The sequence below is a fragment of the Mercenaria mercenaria genome, chromosome 10 (assembly GCF_021730395.1).
Source record: "Mercenaria mercenaria strain notata chromosome 10, MADL_Memer_1, whole genome shotgun sequence".
Classification (NCBI taxonomy): Eukaryota; Metazoa; Mollusca; class Bivalvia; order Venerida; family Veneridae; genus Mercenaria; species Mercenaria mercenaria.
Genome location: NC_069370.1, coordinates 70,881,827 through 70,900,710, shown reverse-complemented (window position 1 = coordinate 70,900,710; position 18,884 = coordinate 70,881,827). Strand labels below are relative to the sequence as shown.

At 34.6% G+C, this 18,884-nt stretch overlaps 1 protein-coding gene across 1 annotated transcript in view; it reads right to left on the bottom strand.

Annotated features, from left to right (window-relative positions):
• The window catches only part of LOC123561326 (uncharacterized), a 73,585-nt gene that overhangs the window by 27,434 nt on the left and 27,267 nt on the right, over positions 1 to 18,884 (bottom strand). Inside the window, exons 2-3 of the mRNA XM_053553310.1 lie at positions 16,844 to 17,248; positions 8,894 to 9,304 (exon numbers count right to left, since the gene is read on the bottom strand). Of these exons, the coding sequence (XP_053409285.1) occupies positions 8,894 to 9,304; positions 16,844 to 17,248 (816 nt within the window). The remainder of the gene's footprint in view (positions 1 to 8,893; positions 9,305 to 16,843; positions 17,249 to 18,884) is intronic.

Here is an 18,884-nt window from a genome sequence, read left to right as displayed (position 1 = left end):
ATACTTTACTTATGAAATCGAATATTTTTACAGACGCAAAATAACCGATATAATGTGTCTGCGTCCAAAGATTCGAACAAACGCCTTTCATTCGATTTAATACAGTATCGTCTGCTACCGACCGAGTAAGTCGGGGATTTTTTGTGTGTTTTTTTGTTGGGATTAACGTTGCGCTGACACACTTATAGGTCCTTTAGCGACTTTCCAGTTTTCTTGGTGGAGGAATACCCCAGGTGCCCTAACGTGCATTATTTCATCACGAGCGAGCACCTGCTTAATGTCTTCCTCACATGGAGAATTCAACACTCTGAGTGAGGCTTGAACCCGCATCGGTGATGGGCAACTGGTTTGAAGTCATCGATCTAAACCACTCGGCCACGGAGACCCACTCCGAGTAGGTCGAACCAACATGTAGATAACATAGCATTTTGGTAATAAAGAAAGCACACAATTAACCGAAGCCATTCAGTTTAATATAATTCAAAGAGCTATAAAATATGTATTTTATACCTTTTTGTTCAATGTTCACTTTCAGCTGTTACTTAATTATAAATTATTAAGCGAAAAATATTTTCATATCCGTTGACTTTTGTTTCGAAGTAATTCTGCAGATGTTCTATATATAGTATGGTGGCATAGCGAGGACATAGGAAATATTTTATTTTTTCTGTGCGCACGTGTTAGCTACCACGTGCGTATGTGGTAATTCACACGTGCGCGGGTGATAACTATCACGTGCGCAAGTGACAGCTATCACGTTCGCACGTTATACTACCATGTGCGCATGTGATAACTAACACGTGCGCACGTGTTAGCTGATCAATGAAAAAGCGTGAAAGATCTGCAATTTTTCTAAATGGATGTCTTTCATAAGGAAGTGTTATTTATAGTTAGCTGTAATTTACGAAGTAAGTGTTTCTTGTTTTTGAAAAAAGGCTGATATCTCGATTAGTTTCGTTGGTAATTTTTCACGTTCGCATGTGTCAGCTTACAACTGCGAACGTGATAGTTATCACTTGCGAACGTGTTAGCTAAGATAGTTATTACATGCGCATGTGTTAATCAACACATTCGCACGTAGTATCTAACATGTGCGAATGTGGTGCTAACACGTGCGCACGTGATAAATAAAATGTTTCCTCTGCCCCTTCTATTCCACCGTAGTATACACTGTTCCAAGACTATTTTATTTCTCGTGGATGTAGTGTCCTTTAGTATTGACCTAGCACATGTGAATACTTCGTATATTTCCGTAAATTCATTTTCAATGTCCAAACATAAATAGCGATAAAAATATTACATATATAATTCTTAGTTGATATTATACTGTCGCATGTGCAGGTAGCTGAGCGGCAAAGCGTTTAGCTGCCAATATCAGGGTAGTGGGTTCGAGTTTTGGCCATACCTTTTCCCCTAAATTTTATTTGCAAACTTTCCGCTTATTTGTCAAACGCACCGTGATATTTATGGTCCATTTATTAAAAGTTATCATATTCACCCGTTGTAAAAAAAAAAGTCGATTATTTAAAATATTCTAGACAAAAAGACACATTACCTGTCACAAGCGTACTAGAAAATAAATACTTTAAGAGAAAATAATTAAAATTCATAAAGATAAAACAGGTAGCGATAACATCACATTACTTTACTTTAAAGAAATGATAACCGTGGTAACGTGGATGGCGTGACACTGATTAACTGTAAAAAATACAAATATTGCTTAAAATTAACGAAAACGCTCGAAAAATATTGGCAAAGATTAATGAGTGCCTTTCATTAAATCAAATGATATAAGCATTTACACTGATTTACCCATCTCCACGAAAATAAACTGTACATATAATTTCTGCCGTACAGTTTTACTGCAATTAATTGATAATAATTGTATGCATATTAACTAAATCAGATAGATAGCCCATGTACCCTAAGCCTGGTAATCCAGTCTGACAATTTCTAACATTTTTCTACCTGCAAATTGACAATATCAGAAACTCGATGAATGCCAATTAACACAAATTAGCGCAAATTAAGTGGGATCTTTAATGCATAGATATTAGGTATGATTTCTTCCGTCCAATCAGTGGAGAACACGCTTCGCGTGTTCATGCCCCGAGGCGATAACATCTGGCTCAAGTGACCGCACGCGATAATCTGTATATTGCATATTTCAGAGGGAAAGGAAGTCACGAGTAAGTACTTATTTGATTTAATATGTTTTAATTTTAATAAACTGATTTTTTTTGTGGCAAACCAGACCATGAATTATATTTAAATTAATCGGAAACACGGGTTGCTTTTTATTGCTTTAACAAATTCAGAAGCGTCAAAAAGGTCAGTTTAATTTTGTAATCTTAATATAAAAAAAAAGGAAATTCAGAATAGCCGTTAAATAATTCATTCATTCATTCATTCATTCATTCCATTGATCATTTTTTTCACAACTCATCATTTAACTATTATTTCATTCATTCTTTATATAGTCTACAAGGATGTCAGTCACCAAAAGTTCATGTTGCAAGTGTTTGAAATAAAAAAAAAATATCGTGCAAAAATCATTTGATAAATACCATTGGGGTTAAACGAGATTAAAGTTGCAAGGACAAAAACAACTCCTGATAGAAGTTTTATTTCGTAGAAGCTAGGTAGCCGAGGCTAGCTTCTTTAAGAATGAATAAGGCGGCACGCACATTCATTCATTCGATCAAAACTGGAATCTCGGAAAAGCATTAATGAAGTTAATAATTACAATCTTTTATATTTAGAAAATGGGTACCGGTAATCTGACAAAATAACGCTTTTTTCTAGATGGCACTTTTGAAAAAAATTACAACATCTCTTGCCTCTGTCTAGAGAGAAAATGTTTTTCTGCGAAAATATCAGTGTCAGTATGAAGAAATTAATACTATTACAGATTATTTGATCTCTACAGACTTTGTAAGTCTATGTAAGCGGTTGTGATGCATATTATTTTTTCAAAGTATTATATCAAAACAAGGTTGGTAATAATAAAAATTCATATTATGTAGAATTTGATTATTAATCTGAAAGTTTTAAGAATTTTATAGTGACCTAAAAATGCATACATACTACAGATCTTTTGCATTACCAACTTTTAGTAACATCTTTAAAACCGATAAAGCGGGAGAGCTTTACCTAAGAACAAATAATCCAATTTGTCGATTTCCGTACTAAGTGTTGTTGTTGTAGTAACACGGGGGTGGGGTGAATCGATAACTACTAGCTTTGGTCATATAATTTTTTATCTTATGCATTTACAGGCGAACGGTTTACTAAACGATGTACTTGAATGAAGTTTAAATTAATATTAAAGTGAAATGCGGAACAAGTCGAATATGTATATAATACTTTATTTATTGTCAAATAAAAGTAATATTTAGTAATATGAATATGGTATCTAACATATTTAAAAAGCGTTACATATTATACATCTAAAACAAACATTTACTTTCAGGACCATACATGTACAAACAATAAGTAATTGCTCAGCTTAGTCTGTTATTTTAAATCGATTTTCAACGGACCATTATGACATTTTCACAAACTAAAGTTGACGATATTTCCGATTGACTGGTATTTTTTCAGTTCTCTGTTTTACTCCATTTTGCAGCTGTAAAATCTTCAAATATGACCACAAACGTCTTTTTTTCAGCAGGGCGCAAAATGATGTACTTAAAGGCAAAGAAAATCTCCTATATAAGTGACCCCCCCCCCCCCCCTAAATACCAGACTTTTTAATCCCCAATATACAAGATCCTGTCTGGTCCAGTCTGATAAGGGTCCATAAAACCCCTGTAGACTTGACATGTAGCCTAATTATTGTCAGAGAATCATAAATTTTATTGCCTACAGATAAATTGGTTATTTCCTGTGTTTGCATTTTATTGATTGAAATGCTGTTTTTTGGGTTCTTTTTTTTCAGAATGTACACAAAATTATTTGAATTGATAATATACTAATTTTGATTGTTCAGTCATGTTGAGTAATGCCCTGGCCAATTATATTATAACTCTTATAGCAAAGCAATTCTCACTCCTTAACAATAAAATAATTATTTAAAACTTAATAAGAGAAATCACAAGTTTGTTTATTCAATGATTATGATTTTTTATCAAAAGTAACAAAATAAAACCAGAAAAAGTGATAATTGCTGGATTTTGTTAGAAATTAAAGAAGCGTTCAGTTGCATTTTTAATAGATAAAAAAGGAATATGGACAGAAGGATTTTATTTATTAAAAATGCATAATTCCCCTTGTGTTGTCTAAATAGCGTTTCTTTTATGTATAATAAAATCCAGCAATAAAGATATAACAATGTTTTTCTAAGTAGCGTTTCTATATACAACAAAAATACGGCAAAAATTGGTTGTTAAAATTATCTCTCCGATGATATATAATTTGTCAAGTTTAATTAGACGTCATATTGGAGGCAAACGATTTTGAACGCAAAACACTGACGTCGAGTTTCACCCAAAATTTTGCGTAAAGACGCTTATAGTTATTGAAACTGCCCGATTGTTTTTTAACAATTTTGAAAAAGCGTACATGATTTCATTCACTATCGATTCCACAAATAAAAAAGGAGAAAAATGTAGAGGGGTGGGGGTCACCATTTAAGAATTCGATCTATTTACCATTGCGCTTCCCCTACCCCAGTAAAAATAATGATACCTTAAGACGTAACGTCAAAAGTTGCAACTCATTAGCGTAACATAAAAACGACGTCAAAATCATGAAAAATCAGTAGCTTACATATGATAAGAACGGGACGTCTAAATGCTATTATTTCATTTCAGGCATATTTTTGTTTCATGTTATATTATAAAAACAATGCATACTTATATTAAACCGTACATTTAAATGTAATAAAAACATTTTAACAGTACATATATTACCTTTTATAACATCTGAATGTTAAAAGAACATTTTTCTGTCTCGTAAGTTTGTGTTTCTTTATAACTGTGAGATGTCACCCACAATGTCAACAATGGTTTCGTGTAAATAAACCGGTAACGAATTAGAGTGTTTGCAATCAATTTCTTTAACAACACACATTATTAAACTATCATGAATTAGTGCGCGTTTTTTTGTTTTTGATTTTTTTTCATTATCATATTGTATGACAGAGATCCTGTTTTCGGATAGCTGAAATATACATATCAATTTTTATGGTTCTCTTTGAAAATCCACTTTTTAAACAAATGACAGACCTATCTATCATTATAGGTATATTCATTGTATTTTGCCGTTATTGAATAAAAAAGAAGACAGAATAAAACGCATCTTGACGTTATTTTCTTTTGACGTTAGTTTTTTTTCAAAGTGTGACAATTTTAAGAACTCATTCATCTGTAAATAAAAGTATCATCTTTAAAAGCATTTTCAGAATTAGACTGTCATTTTACAGAGAAAAGTAAGCGAAATTGATCAAACTTATTAAAATCAAAAAAAAAAAAAAAAAAAAAGTTTTTTTTGTTATCGCAGTTTACAAAACATGGTTAATTTTTTATATGTTTAATAATTGAAAACGTGACAATTTTAAGAACTTGTATTCCTGTAACTACAAACAAAGAAAAGGCTAATTTTTAACTTAGCTTTGCTTATACAGATACTGTGAAAACAGCGAAGTAAAATAATCTGACAATGGTTAGATTTTATCAGATAATGAATTTTTCTCAGCATTTTATAGCTCAACATGTCTAAATTTTGTATTATTTTAAGTGAAAATTACATAACTCATCAACGGCCGCGGAAAACATATCCATCTTGTTTTTTAACGTATTCACAACCATAAAAATTACTCACAAACGTTATCACGTTCAATGACAAAGCATGCAAAATTTCCCGCAATTTCAGTCACGTAAAAAAAGAATAATTTCCCTAAAGGTACTGTTTGTTTAAAAAATTTGTTACAAATTACATACACTTTTTTGTAAATTATTTCACGCAATTGGTGTTTTTTTTTTTAATAACTGTGATTAAACGATAACTTTGTTAATACTTTACTACAGCCTAATTATTGCTGTATATTTTGAAACTTTTTTCAAGAAAATAGGATGAATAGTCATTAAAAACTTTACATTTATTTATATCACTTCAAAGAATTTTAGCATGGGTCGCAAGTTTTGACGTTACGTCTAAGTATTTTCGTGAAATTTGGGCCAGGATCTTTACTGTTCGATATTCACTCAGTATATGCAACTCTATTAACATGTCCATTACGATAACTTATTACTGTTAATTCTAAGGCTGGGTAATAGTTTGTACTGATTCCTCCGTCTGTCATAAGATTTATGACATGAGTGCAAAAATCATGAAAGCTAAATCCCCGAGAGAAAGAAAAAAGACGATATAAAGACAGAACAAAGAAGTATAAAATATATTTTTATAGCTCTTTGGACAGAAGAAGGAAAGTGATATGTATATTACAATGCAAAAAGCATAAAACCATAAAAAGTACCTGTCACTTGTAGTAAGTGGGTTAACATATTTTTATGACCCAGCTTGAAAAAACACTGACCGGATATTTCTTATCCCCAGGCAATATTGTAATACACAATGAAATTTAATGAGTGACTAAACATTTGACACAATTAAATTATTTTATTTTTAATGTAACTATATGCAATCTTGGGGCTAAAATAAATTTAAGAAATAACGCAATTTTTAAACGAATACTTAAAAAAGGCACTAGCCTCCAGATCGTCCGACAAGAACAAAAAAAAATATATAATTGAGCCGTGCCATGAGAAAACCAACATAGTGTGGGTTTTCGACCAGCATGAATCGAGACCAGCCTGCGCATCCGTGCAGTCTGCTTAGGATCCATGCTGTTCGCTAACAGTTTCTCTAATTTCAATAGGCTTTGAAGCGAACAGCATGGATCCTGACCAGACTGCACGGATGAGCAGGCTGGTCTCGATCCATGCTGGTCGCAAACCCACTATGTTGGTTTTCTCATGGCACGGCATTATATTTTTTTTTAGATATATGGAAATTAATGGTGTATATGCTACGTATACTGACAGACTATAATGTCACGGAAACACGTGAGAATTAGATGTTTTAACTAATTTTTACGATAAAATCTGTCTATTTAACGCGCATTTAACACAATGTGACAACTACAGCTTAAAGGGTATCCTTGATGAACTGATAATTCTGCTTTTTAATCGAACCTCCTTTCAATATTTTACTCCGTAGATGTCATTTGTAGAATTTTATCGTCAAGTATATCCTGTGCATTTAAGGAGTATTGATTAAGGAATATTAAAGCCGGTTTGCCTAGGGTCTATATATTTCGAAAAAAAAACAAACAAAAAAAAATCAGACCATCGGTTTAGGAGGAGATATCGTTTGAACCTTTTTTCTATTTTTAGCTCTGGCAGTCCCTATATGTGCAACCAAGCGAAACTGTTTGAACAACTTTGGTAGAGAATTACCCAAGGAACATTATGGCCAAGTTTCATCAAAATCCATTCAGTGGTTTTGCAGGAGATGTCGTTTAAACACATTTGTTGACGACGAACGGACGACTTGACGGACGAACGGACGGACGACGGACACAGCGCGATCACAATAGCTCACCATGAGCACTTTGTGCTAAGGTGAGCTAAATATAAGTGAATGCAGTACTGCCATGCATTATACAAAGTCCCCTACTCGAAAGCAACTAATTTTCTCTACAGCACTAGAACATGATGATCTGATATATAATTTATCCTAAATGCTCACCCGTGTAAAAGGCTTCAATCTTGGTTGTATAATGTAATGGTGCAATTAGAGAGTTAGGTTTATGTAAATATCAAGGTTCTAGCTGTTATGGATTCAGAGAAGAAGATATTCAAAGTTTCATTCATATTAGCCTATATATTTTATACATGTCACAAACATGGGCATGGCCATTTTTCAACCTAGGGCAATACTTTGAACAATTACGGTAGAGTCAAACCCTGATATCATATGCCAAATAATATGAAATATCTAAGAAACATTTTGTGTAAGATTATTTTAAAATAGCACCTGCTGTTTCTAACAAGAACATTTTTAAAGTTTCCAATACATTATGTATATAACAAGAGTTGTCTGTTGACAGCATGCTTGACTATTCGAAGAATTGATGGAAGTATGAGGTCAAAATAGTACCAGAGATTTTCAGACAAAAGAAGTAAAAATGATAAATAATGTACCTGTATTTGTGGATTTTGATAAATATTGCACTACATGGTAATGTGTGATCATGCTGGTAAGCAAGTGTTGAAAGTTTTAAAGCCATAAATCAAACAGATCAGACAAAATATGGAATGGTATGCGAAACTTAAAGGCACCGACCTCCAGATTTTGGCTAAAAATATTTTTCTTTCATATTGAAGTTTGGTAATATTATGAACATCAGAATATTAGCTTATGTTTCTAAACTATTTTAAAAATGCCAAATCAAGAAAAAAACTATGACCGCGTCGGGAATCGAACCCGGACCGCTGCGGCAATAAAGAAGTTTTCCACTGTCGTTACCAATAGCGCTATGGAGGATTTAGTGTTAAATGCGCGTTAAATATACATATTTATAATCGAGGCAGTTTACCGCGAGTGGAGCGTTACAAACGCTTTTCGATTTTCTTCGTAAAAATTAGTAAAAACAACTAATTCTCATGTGTTTCCGTAACATATAGTGTGTCAGTAATTCAGTTTCAAAGCATTCTTAAGAACTATAGCATTAATTTCCAGATATCTAACAAAAAATCTTTTTTTGTTGTCGTACGATCTGGAGGCCAGTGCCTTTGACTAATTTCTATGTCGACCAAGAGCTGTCCGTAAGACAGGACGCTCAACTTTTCTCAGTGCTTGGGTAGTGTAAGAAATATAAAGTACTTACTGACATCAGCATAAAACCGAGGATTCTTTTTTGTTGTATAAGTTGTTCCGTATGGATTGCCACTAACAGCAACATAGCACTCAAATGCTAGGTTGTTAGCCCTGTTTGCATCAGCCTTTGTAGTGTTGTATCTAATAGTTGCTACTCGGGTATAACCACACTGATTGTCACTTATTGCAGTGCCCTCATCAAATGACCCTGTTTGTGGCTGATACCCTGTAAATTCGTCTGTTTGTCCCATTTCAGAAGTCTTTCGCCATCTGACTGTAGTTGCTGGTAAGCTTCCAATAGTAGCTGTGCAAGTGAGTTCCAATTCATCACCGACATTAAATGCTGCTTGATCTGTAGATGACGATCCCTGTACTATAATATCATTCCTCTTCCCTTCTAATTGCCTTATTTCAGGGTACACTATTAAAACAGTGAAGTTTTAAGAGTTGACCAAAAAAGAGAAGCAACTCAGTCTAATTCTTAATAAAATAAATAAAAGAGGTGTTGAGAAGGTGAAACAAGATCATGGCAACCTTGGCCTTTAATAGGCTCTCCAGGCTAATTGGTAGGATGCATAACTGAAACAATATTGTTCCAGGATTCCTATACAGACACTGTAATTGTAGCTTTAAGATTGCTAAAATGGCCAAAAGTTGCGAAAACATTCGTTAGCTTAGTCAGTGAAATAATCAAGAACATGTTTTATTGCAAAGATGTGATAATAGATCATTCAAAACAAAAATAAAATAAACACAAACTGTTCGTAAAACATAAATTTCACCCTTGATGGCCCGCCCCAATTTATGTCCAGATATCACTTGACCTTGCCGTTTGACCTACTGACCTCAAAAACAATAAGGGTCATTTACTGGCCAAAGGCAATCATCCTTTGAAGCTTCCGGATTGTAGAGCAAAGTGCTTTTTGGTTATTGAATGGAAGTTTTCAGTATCAATGTCAATGTGACCTTGACTTTGACTTGCTGATTCCAAAACAATTTGGTCATCTACTGACAAGAGGCAATCCTCCTAAGAAGTTTGGCGACTTTAGGCCAAAGCATTCGTCAGTAATCAATCGAAAACAACCTTTCATCACAATGTCTCCGTGAAATTGACATTTGACCCACTAACACCTAAAACAATAGGGGGTTATCTAATGGCCACAATCACTTATCAAATGAAGTTCGTTGACTATATGCCAAACGTTCTTCAGTTATTGATCGGAAACTGATTTTCAGCTTTAGATCACTGTAACTTTGACCTTTGAGCAACTAACCTCAAAATCAATTTAGTGGTTATATTTTTCAACAAAATTAATTATATTTAAATCAGGCAAGTGGTTTCAGACGAAGTTTCCAAAGTTTCCTCTATCTATAATTAATTAAAAAGCGGCCATATTTTTAATCAACATGGCGTGAACATTTACTGGAGAGGGTTACGAAAGGAACGTCTGTAAGGAACTAGAGATTTCTTTTGAAACAAGACATTGTAACAGAGTTCCCAACATCCCCCTCCCAGGGACATTTTTCACAGACAATGTAAGCTCAAACAACATCTTCTTTGGATTAAGTTGTGAAACATACCAAAAATGTCCATCAATCATAATCATATATCATGGTATGAAATTTGAAACTGTCTGGAAATTTATGCATAATTGGAGAATGCTTTCTAATGTTAGTAACAACAGTACCACCGTGGCTCCAAATCGCTCAACTGAAGCTGACTATCTAACCTTGAATAAATGTATGACACACTCAATCATGTATGGTAACAATTCCGCTTACTATAAAACCATAAAACAGGACTAGTATCCCCATTTGAACACATATGAGAGGTCCTAACTAGGATTCTACAGACCAGATTTAATTTAACGTCGAAAAAAGTAATTTAAAGATATTTCTATTTTTTGCTAAAGCATCCTCTTAAAGGGAAAAGTGCCGCCATTAAAAGACATTTAATAATGGACTATATAAGAATACTATGGACCAAGATCAAGCACTTCATGAGTCGTTTAAAAGTATTTCTATTTTTAGTTCCAGCGGCTCTAAATAGGGCTGCATGCCCAATTTGATAATAAAATAAAAAGGAGACCCTACAATGATGCTACAGTATGAAGATATATCTCGCGTTTCATTAGCAGAATCTGTTTTAATGTTTCCCTAGTTTCGGCTGTAAAAGATGTTACGAGCCCCAATTTGAAAAAGTCTGAGGGAGTCCTTACTGTGATGCCTCAAACTATGTTTGATGAAGATCCATCAAGCGGTTTATGAGAAGAAGTTGTTTAAATGTGTTTTCTATTGTTAGCTCTAGTGGTCCTTAAAAGAGGCCAAGCGCCCCAATTTAAACAAACTGGAAGAGCAAAGCGTTTGATGTTATTTAATGGTTTTCCTATTTTTTAAGCTCTAGTGGCCCCTAAGAGGGGCCAGGATTCACCATTTAAACAAATTTTGGAGAGGACATTACAGTGATGCTTCAGATCAAGTTTGAGGAAGATCAATCAAACGGTTTAGCAGGGCTTGAGTAAGGCTTAAATTTTAGGGAGAGTCACTTCTCTCTCAGCTAAGATTTCAAAATTCCCAAATAGGCAAAGGATAAGAAAAGAAAGGAAGCTCCCAGTGCTAATTGCACTAAAAGTTTTTCACGGAAGCGCATAAACACGTTTGACAGTCCTTTTTTTTCTATCAAATGGGATTGACTCTGGCGTTGAAATAGCAGTACGTGCCGTCAAAAAGAACAAACGTGTTAAAGTGGTCGGACAGGCACAGCCAACTACACAGTCATATACCAGATGCAGGTGTCAAAAATGCCTGAATTTCAGTTAAATTATCTTCGTAATCGAATGTGTCAGTAACAAGTCAACTTTTGTAATGTCTAATTAAGCTTTGAAAAATACAAGTAAAATACTGTGCATTAAATGAAACTGTACCAGTTAAATTACCAAAAGAAAATGCGATAAGATATTGAGTTAAGAAAATATAAAGCCTTACCGCCTTGTCAGCAATTTGTTTATAAATTTAGACAAAAATAATTAAACATCGTGTGTCAAAGACATAACAGTCACTATGGGCTGAATTCGGTCGCCTCTGATATAATGGATAAGTTGATCCGCTTTCACACTTCTAGCAAACATTTCACAAGATCATGTTGTAGGCGGATCTTAAATTATGCCATCAGCATGTATTTAAGTCATCTGATAGTCGGTAAAACGGGGCGACTTGCCACTTGGATAATTTGAGTGAAGTAGGGAGCTCCAAATAGACAATATGTATTTAACTAAAGTTGCCATTTCATGCTAAGTCTTTTTAAGATTTTTCTTTCTAAGCTTTACCGACCCCTGAAAAGGACCAAGTGCCCACTTAGAAAAAAACTTGTAAAAGGATCTTGCTAAAATGCTTCAGACCAGTTTTAGTGTAATTCTGAGCTGTAGTTTCAGAGAAGAAGACAATAATGTAAATTGTGGACGACGGACGATGGACATCATACCATCCAGCTATACTTAGAGCTTACCAAATGAAAATGCATGACTTTTGGAGATAATATTTATATGGGACTAATGAAAATTGTTTTAAACAACAAACCTGTGAAAATTGATACCAATGTTGGTCAATGCCTAGAGCTTCAATACGTATCAACAAAATGCATTTCAATCATAATATTGGTATATTTACCTACATATACAATAAAGTTCTAACTTAAGCCTTGGTTTGTCCACTGTGTTCTTTTATTTGTTTGTTTTGTGCCTTTGTGTTTGCTTCGTGTGAGTGTGTGTGTTAGTCGTTTGCGCGCGGTTTACGTTTAACAGCGTTTGTAATATATGTCACTGACAATCATCTTACTTTAAATATATTTTTAATTGGTCGGATAATTGATAAAATCTCAAGTATTTTCTTTTATCACATATAAGGAAAGAATTTCACGTACCAGACTGCCCGCTTAGATCAATAGGGAGTACATAGATCTTCGGATTGCAGGGTCGTGAGTTCAATCCCCGGGCGAGGCTCATGTTTTTAAGTCAATTTGATAAAGACATTATGTCAAAAGAAATTTCGGACTCCTACTCTGTTTCATGTTGAAAAGTTGTCAGTTACTTGCGGAGAATAGGTAAGTGCTGGTGCAGAATCCAGGAACACTGGATAGATTTACCGCCCGCTGATACATAACTGAAATACTGTCGAAAAATGGTGCTAAACCCAAAACAAAAAAAAAATCAAACTGTTAAAAACAACAAAAGAATAAAGTTTACTTGGGTGTCTGTGTCCCTGACCCTTGAGAGATGGTCTGGGTATTGCAGATGGCACACTGTCTTCTTATGGTGAATATTTATGCCAAGTTATTTGAATATACATCCATAAAAAAACAACATATACCAGACAAAACTGTACATGATATTTTGTCTCATTACGGAGAATAGATGAGCCTGGGGATTTCGAAACCCCTTCATGAATGATAAGAGTTGTGGACTAATCATGAGACAAAGCTCTTAGCCTGACCTCCAAGTGTGACTTTGACATCTACGCTAGCGGTCTGGTTCTTGCGCACGACATATCTCATTATGAGAAGCATTTGTGCCAAGCAATTTCAAAATCCCTTGATGAATGGCAGAATTATGAACCAAGCACGAAATCTGACGGACAAACAAACAGACGCACAGTTAAGAGCAAACCTGCCACACGAAAATATCCAAGTATAAAAAGGGTCTTAATATAATCAAAATGATAGCATGAGTTATTGAAACCTAGACATTCATTAAGTATTGATGTGTGCAGTTTCATTCAGATTTGATCAGTAACAAGATGTCAATTTATAAAAGATACCTCATAGCGCAATTTATCGAAGCGTAGGCACCGGAGCTTCGCAATTAATAATTGCTTGAGACTGATGCTTCACGGAATTTGTTAGATATATTTCTTATGAAATAATGTCAAGAAACGAAATTTTAACCTGACGTATAAAATAATAAAAAAACCAATAGACAAGGGTAAGCTGATATGGTCGTATACATACATATTTTTCCTCATTCTTTCAGTATGAGGTATGTTTTCATCCAGAACATTTGTGCCAGTTTGTTCCACAATGATCGGATATATTTGCCTCTCTCTGATTGTCGCTCCGTAATTCTGTCGTAATTTATTTCACAGGTGACTTGGAGCAATCAAAATATTCATTATATCTTTACCAAAAAGCGATGACCATTAGAAAATCAGAGACGAAGATGTCAGAAAAGTAAATAAATACTTATGTTTTCCGGTTCCAACATAAAAGTTCATATATACTACCAGTCTCATCTCAGTTTTAAAGTAAAATAAATTTCATGAAGTATATTCTTAAATCTTATAGGACATTTTGCTCGCTTCGCTCTCTATAAATATTGCAGCATTTAACATATCCTACTGCCTCTCCGTCAAGGTCAGTCTGCAATATAAATGTTATAATCAGGCTACAATTAAAGAATATCTTAGAATATTCGACAAAAATACGTTCGCTTCGTTCGTAATAACTACGAGTATTATATTCTTTCCATATGCTAATCATTCAGTATAAAAGACAGACAGTATTGTTGTAATTGGTTTTAATACCAGCAAGGACATCCTAGAACCTTCAGTCACATATGTCTTGCTTCTCGAGAAGTAATTATGTTGACCATTAAAACTATACACATATTATTATTATATTATTATTACACCAGATTTATATAGCGCCCTTTTCATGATCAATTTCACGTTCAAAGGCGCTTTACATAGTTCAAATGCAGCCACACAGGGCGCATAATTCATCCTATACTATAACAGACACAGAGCGATCTGACCAGAGGGACAGAGTGAGACAAAGCCCCCAAGACAGAGAGATCAGAAATCAGATACAGGCTTGTTCGGCTAACTTAGCCTAGCTCGTTGCGAATAGACAGCCTGGTTCTTTAACGTGCCCAGTGTATAGCACTGATACACGCAAGGATTACCTGGGTTCCTGACCAGTACACCTCTAGTATGTATTTATGTATTTAAAATGGCATGTCAAAATTTTATCTTTTTGCCTAACCGTCTGCATAGTAATGATCTATGTAAATTGATCATTCGGACCAAATGCTCTATATACATAAATAAAGGAGAAATAAGTTTGAGCAAAAAGATCCTCTAATTTTCTAATGGTCGCCCCTTAATTGTTGAATCTGAACAGAACTATAATCTTGCTTATCGCACGGTTCGTTTTTGCCAGACTTTTTATTACGTACGTTCCTGTTTCGACTTCGTATATAAACTGGCTGAATTATTCCATAAAATTATTGCTATTCAAAATATGTTCTCTCCAGTGAAAACTCCTCGAAATTTACAGCCATTTACGTTGTCGTGTACATTTCCATTTATGTTGAATAGGTCTAATAAAAACTTTGAACTGTGATCTACATCGTGTGCCATAGACTCTCCATACCGTATTAAGTCGGACAATTCACAGCATTTTACTTATATGTGCGATTTACAGCTTAAAGGAATCCTTTGTCATACAGCATAAAGGTGTCCGGTGCCAAATATTTTGGACAATTTGCCGAAAGGACCCCGTGCGAATGATCCCGTGAATAATAGTCAAAGCCCCGATAGGACTGATAGCCAGTGTTTATTGAATGATATTTCAACCGATACACCTGAAGAATCAACATTTCATTGTGCATCGACCAGTCATGATTTGAACAATGTTGGTAGAGGTCCACTAGATAATGATACATGTCAAATATCTAAGTTCTGTGCATTTTGCTTCAAGACAAGAATATTTTTAAAGGTTTTCCCTATACAACTCTATGTAAACTAAGTTTGCCCTAGGGTGGCACCAGTTTCAACCCTAACTCTAAACCCTAACCCTAAAGCGGAGTGATTCCGAATATTTCAAATGTGAATATAAAGTTCATAATTATTCTAGAATCCGTTGCTGCTTGGTTTTTGTTTTTGTTATTTAAAACAGTAGTCCTCAGTTGCTCACACACTCACACAATACCAATATAAAAATATAAATATAAGACTATTTCTTTACACGTCCAGAAAATTTGTGTGATGCGGTTACAAAGAAATAGTAGGAAAACTCTAGCCTGGGAATCCAGTCTGACAATTTCTAACTTTTTTCCACCTGAAAATTGACAGCCTGGGGTAAAATATTTCCCGACCGCAGCGCCACCTATATTACACCCGAAATATGCTGGTGTTTGATAAAGAACGATAACTTCTGAAAGCAATAATCCACGGCTAAAAATAGAAACGGAATTCTCACGGAAAAGATAGATCGGAATCGTGTACTTCCGAAGGTGTCCGAACATTTCCGGGCCAGAGACAAATACCAGTTTGTACATCCTATAGCTTTTCCAGCAAGTTGTAACAACTTTTAAATATGTCAACAAACTTAAACTTGTGTCATAGCTATTAAGATGTTATATTAATGCAGACCTAGTGATCTACGAAAATTGCCGAATATTCGGCAGCATTGCCTCGTTTTCGTTTCATACAAGCGCAAATATGATCACATGTTAATTAGTCTAATTATAGAAAATCGATAATCAGTAGTGACATGGAAAGTCCTTCAGATTTCCCCAGGCGTTGATAATATCAGAAAATCCATGAATGCCAATTAACACTAATTAGCGCAAATTAAGTGGGATCTTTAATGCATAGATATTAGGTATGATTTCTTCTGACAAAGCACACATATTATCAATGGCTTCCCAGGCTAGGAAAACTCAAACGACGCGAGGTTGAAACTTGGTAGTTGATTTAGAGATGTACTGGCTGAAAAGAGTTATAACTTGCTGAGAGCTGGTACCAAGTGGTCTACATGATGCCAACGTGTAGCAAATATAACTCATTTCATCTTCCCAGCCTCCAAAGATTCTAACTCTCATTACTATATGTTTCGAAAAAAGATGTTGATATCTTTAACTTTAGTGCTTACTTCTACATACTCTTAAGAGAAGGATACACTTACCATAGGCTGAAAAAGTACCATTCTTTTCCACTGATTGTATACTATTGGCAGTATCTTTATATGACAGTTCACATTTGTAAGACCTGGCATCGTTGCACACCAACTTACTTATATTCATGCTCACCGTCAGGTATGTGTTTCCAGGTGTAGTCTTATCAAGACTGCCTCCAGCAACGAAGTCTTTGTTGTTTGTAACTTTTAATGTAGGAGTTTCAGACGTTGCACCAACGTTTTCCATTTGCACAACTGATTCGAAAATACCTGATCCTGGCACAGTTTCTCGCTGTATCTGAATAAGGTAAATGGTCTTAACCTTGTTTTCAGTGACATCACATCTCAGTGTTAATGTTCCAGTATTTCCAATCACAACTTTATCCTTTGAAATAGTGAAATCTGTCCCCGAAACTGAAAATTAACATATTAATAGTATTAAAAGTCTGCCTGTTGAATGTATAAAAATTACGGTTAACTGAAAATATAATAAAAAATTAATGATAAATTGTAACAAATATTAACTTTACACTACACAACAGCAATGACTATATTCCAGTACTTTCAATGATGTTTTAAATGTTAAAAATGTTCCAATTTGCCTTTGGGTAGCTAATTGATGTCCCGTTATCTCATGAACACTAATGTAATATTATTTTGATTTTTATCAAACACAACCCTAAAGCCAGCAAGATTCAAATAAACAACCGAATATTGCTCAGGCTCATTTGATGAAATACCCATTGCCTATCATTTGATATGTTTCATATAAAAAATAACTTATCGGCACTCGCACGTTATTCTAGTATATGTATTGTTAATATAAGTGTAAGGTGCCAATTATTGCACTTGTGGATAAGAATGTTTTCAAAAGGTTTCCAGGTGTAATTTTATATAAAAACACAGACCCCTGTAACGTCCCTTATCTGATCTTGGATAAAATTTTCAGGAACGCTACATGTTAAAATCTTTTCTCTCAGTCATGTACTGTTATCACTATGTAAAACCCTAGAAAGGAGTCACTAACCAATACTTTTCATAATGTAAAATGTCTTACCGCTAAGCCTTGGAGGAGACGATTTTGTTTTTAAGTTTTCCATATGTAACTTTATGTATAACACTGACCCTGTTGGTGCCCTAAATTAGGGGTCACTAATCTGTGATTCTTAATTGTTTTTTTCACGTGTGGAGAAGAAGATTGTTTAAAGTTCTCCTTATATAATTTTATGTCAAAACCCTGATTCATGAGCGGCTCCAATTTTAATTCTAGTGTCCCATAATTTGAAAAAAACAAACTTGAACGGGGTCCATGAAGAATACTGCAGACAAAGTTTGGTGACGAAATTTTGTCGATCCATGATGCGGTTCATGAGAAGAAGATTTCAAGGGATTTGTGTGGAGCTTTATTTTATAGCACAAAGTGTGTAGTGCTTGTATGCAAGGGTCAAATTACAATTTCGAATGAAGGTAGTTCATCTCCAATTAACATTATTTTATTTGAATATTACCACGGTATTAGATAAAGTCAAAGCATATTTTAATGATTGCATTTCCTTTCAGTTCTATTGAGATAGGGAAACATAAAAGCGTACATGTAAATGTAGATGAAAGATGTGCACATGTTTAGTAGAGGTCTGTTTCTCGCGCAAAACATTTTGCCCAGTAATAAATTTCGAGTTGCTGAAGGAACAGAGAGGGAGAAAAATAATGGTAAAGATAACTAGAGCTGCTTTTGAGAAAAGCGCATGTCTCCCACAACTGCCTAATCATCTGAATAGTTAATCTGTCTTTATATACTGTCAACTCACAGAAAATATACCTTTGATAGTTTTGTAGTAAGTGTTTGACAAAGCGGCGTATTGGTATGATGGAGTAAGCGTGATGGAGTAAGCGGCCTACCGGTAATTCAAGGGCCATAATTCTGAAGTGCCTGGGCCGATTTGGTTACTTATCGAACTTGGCCGAGGACGTATGTTCAAACACATTTTATTCAAGTTTGGTGAAGATCGGATGAGAAACGTTCGTTCTACTTAGAGCGCGGACAAGTTGT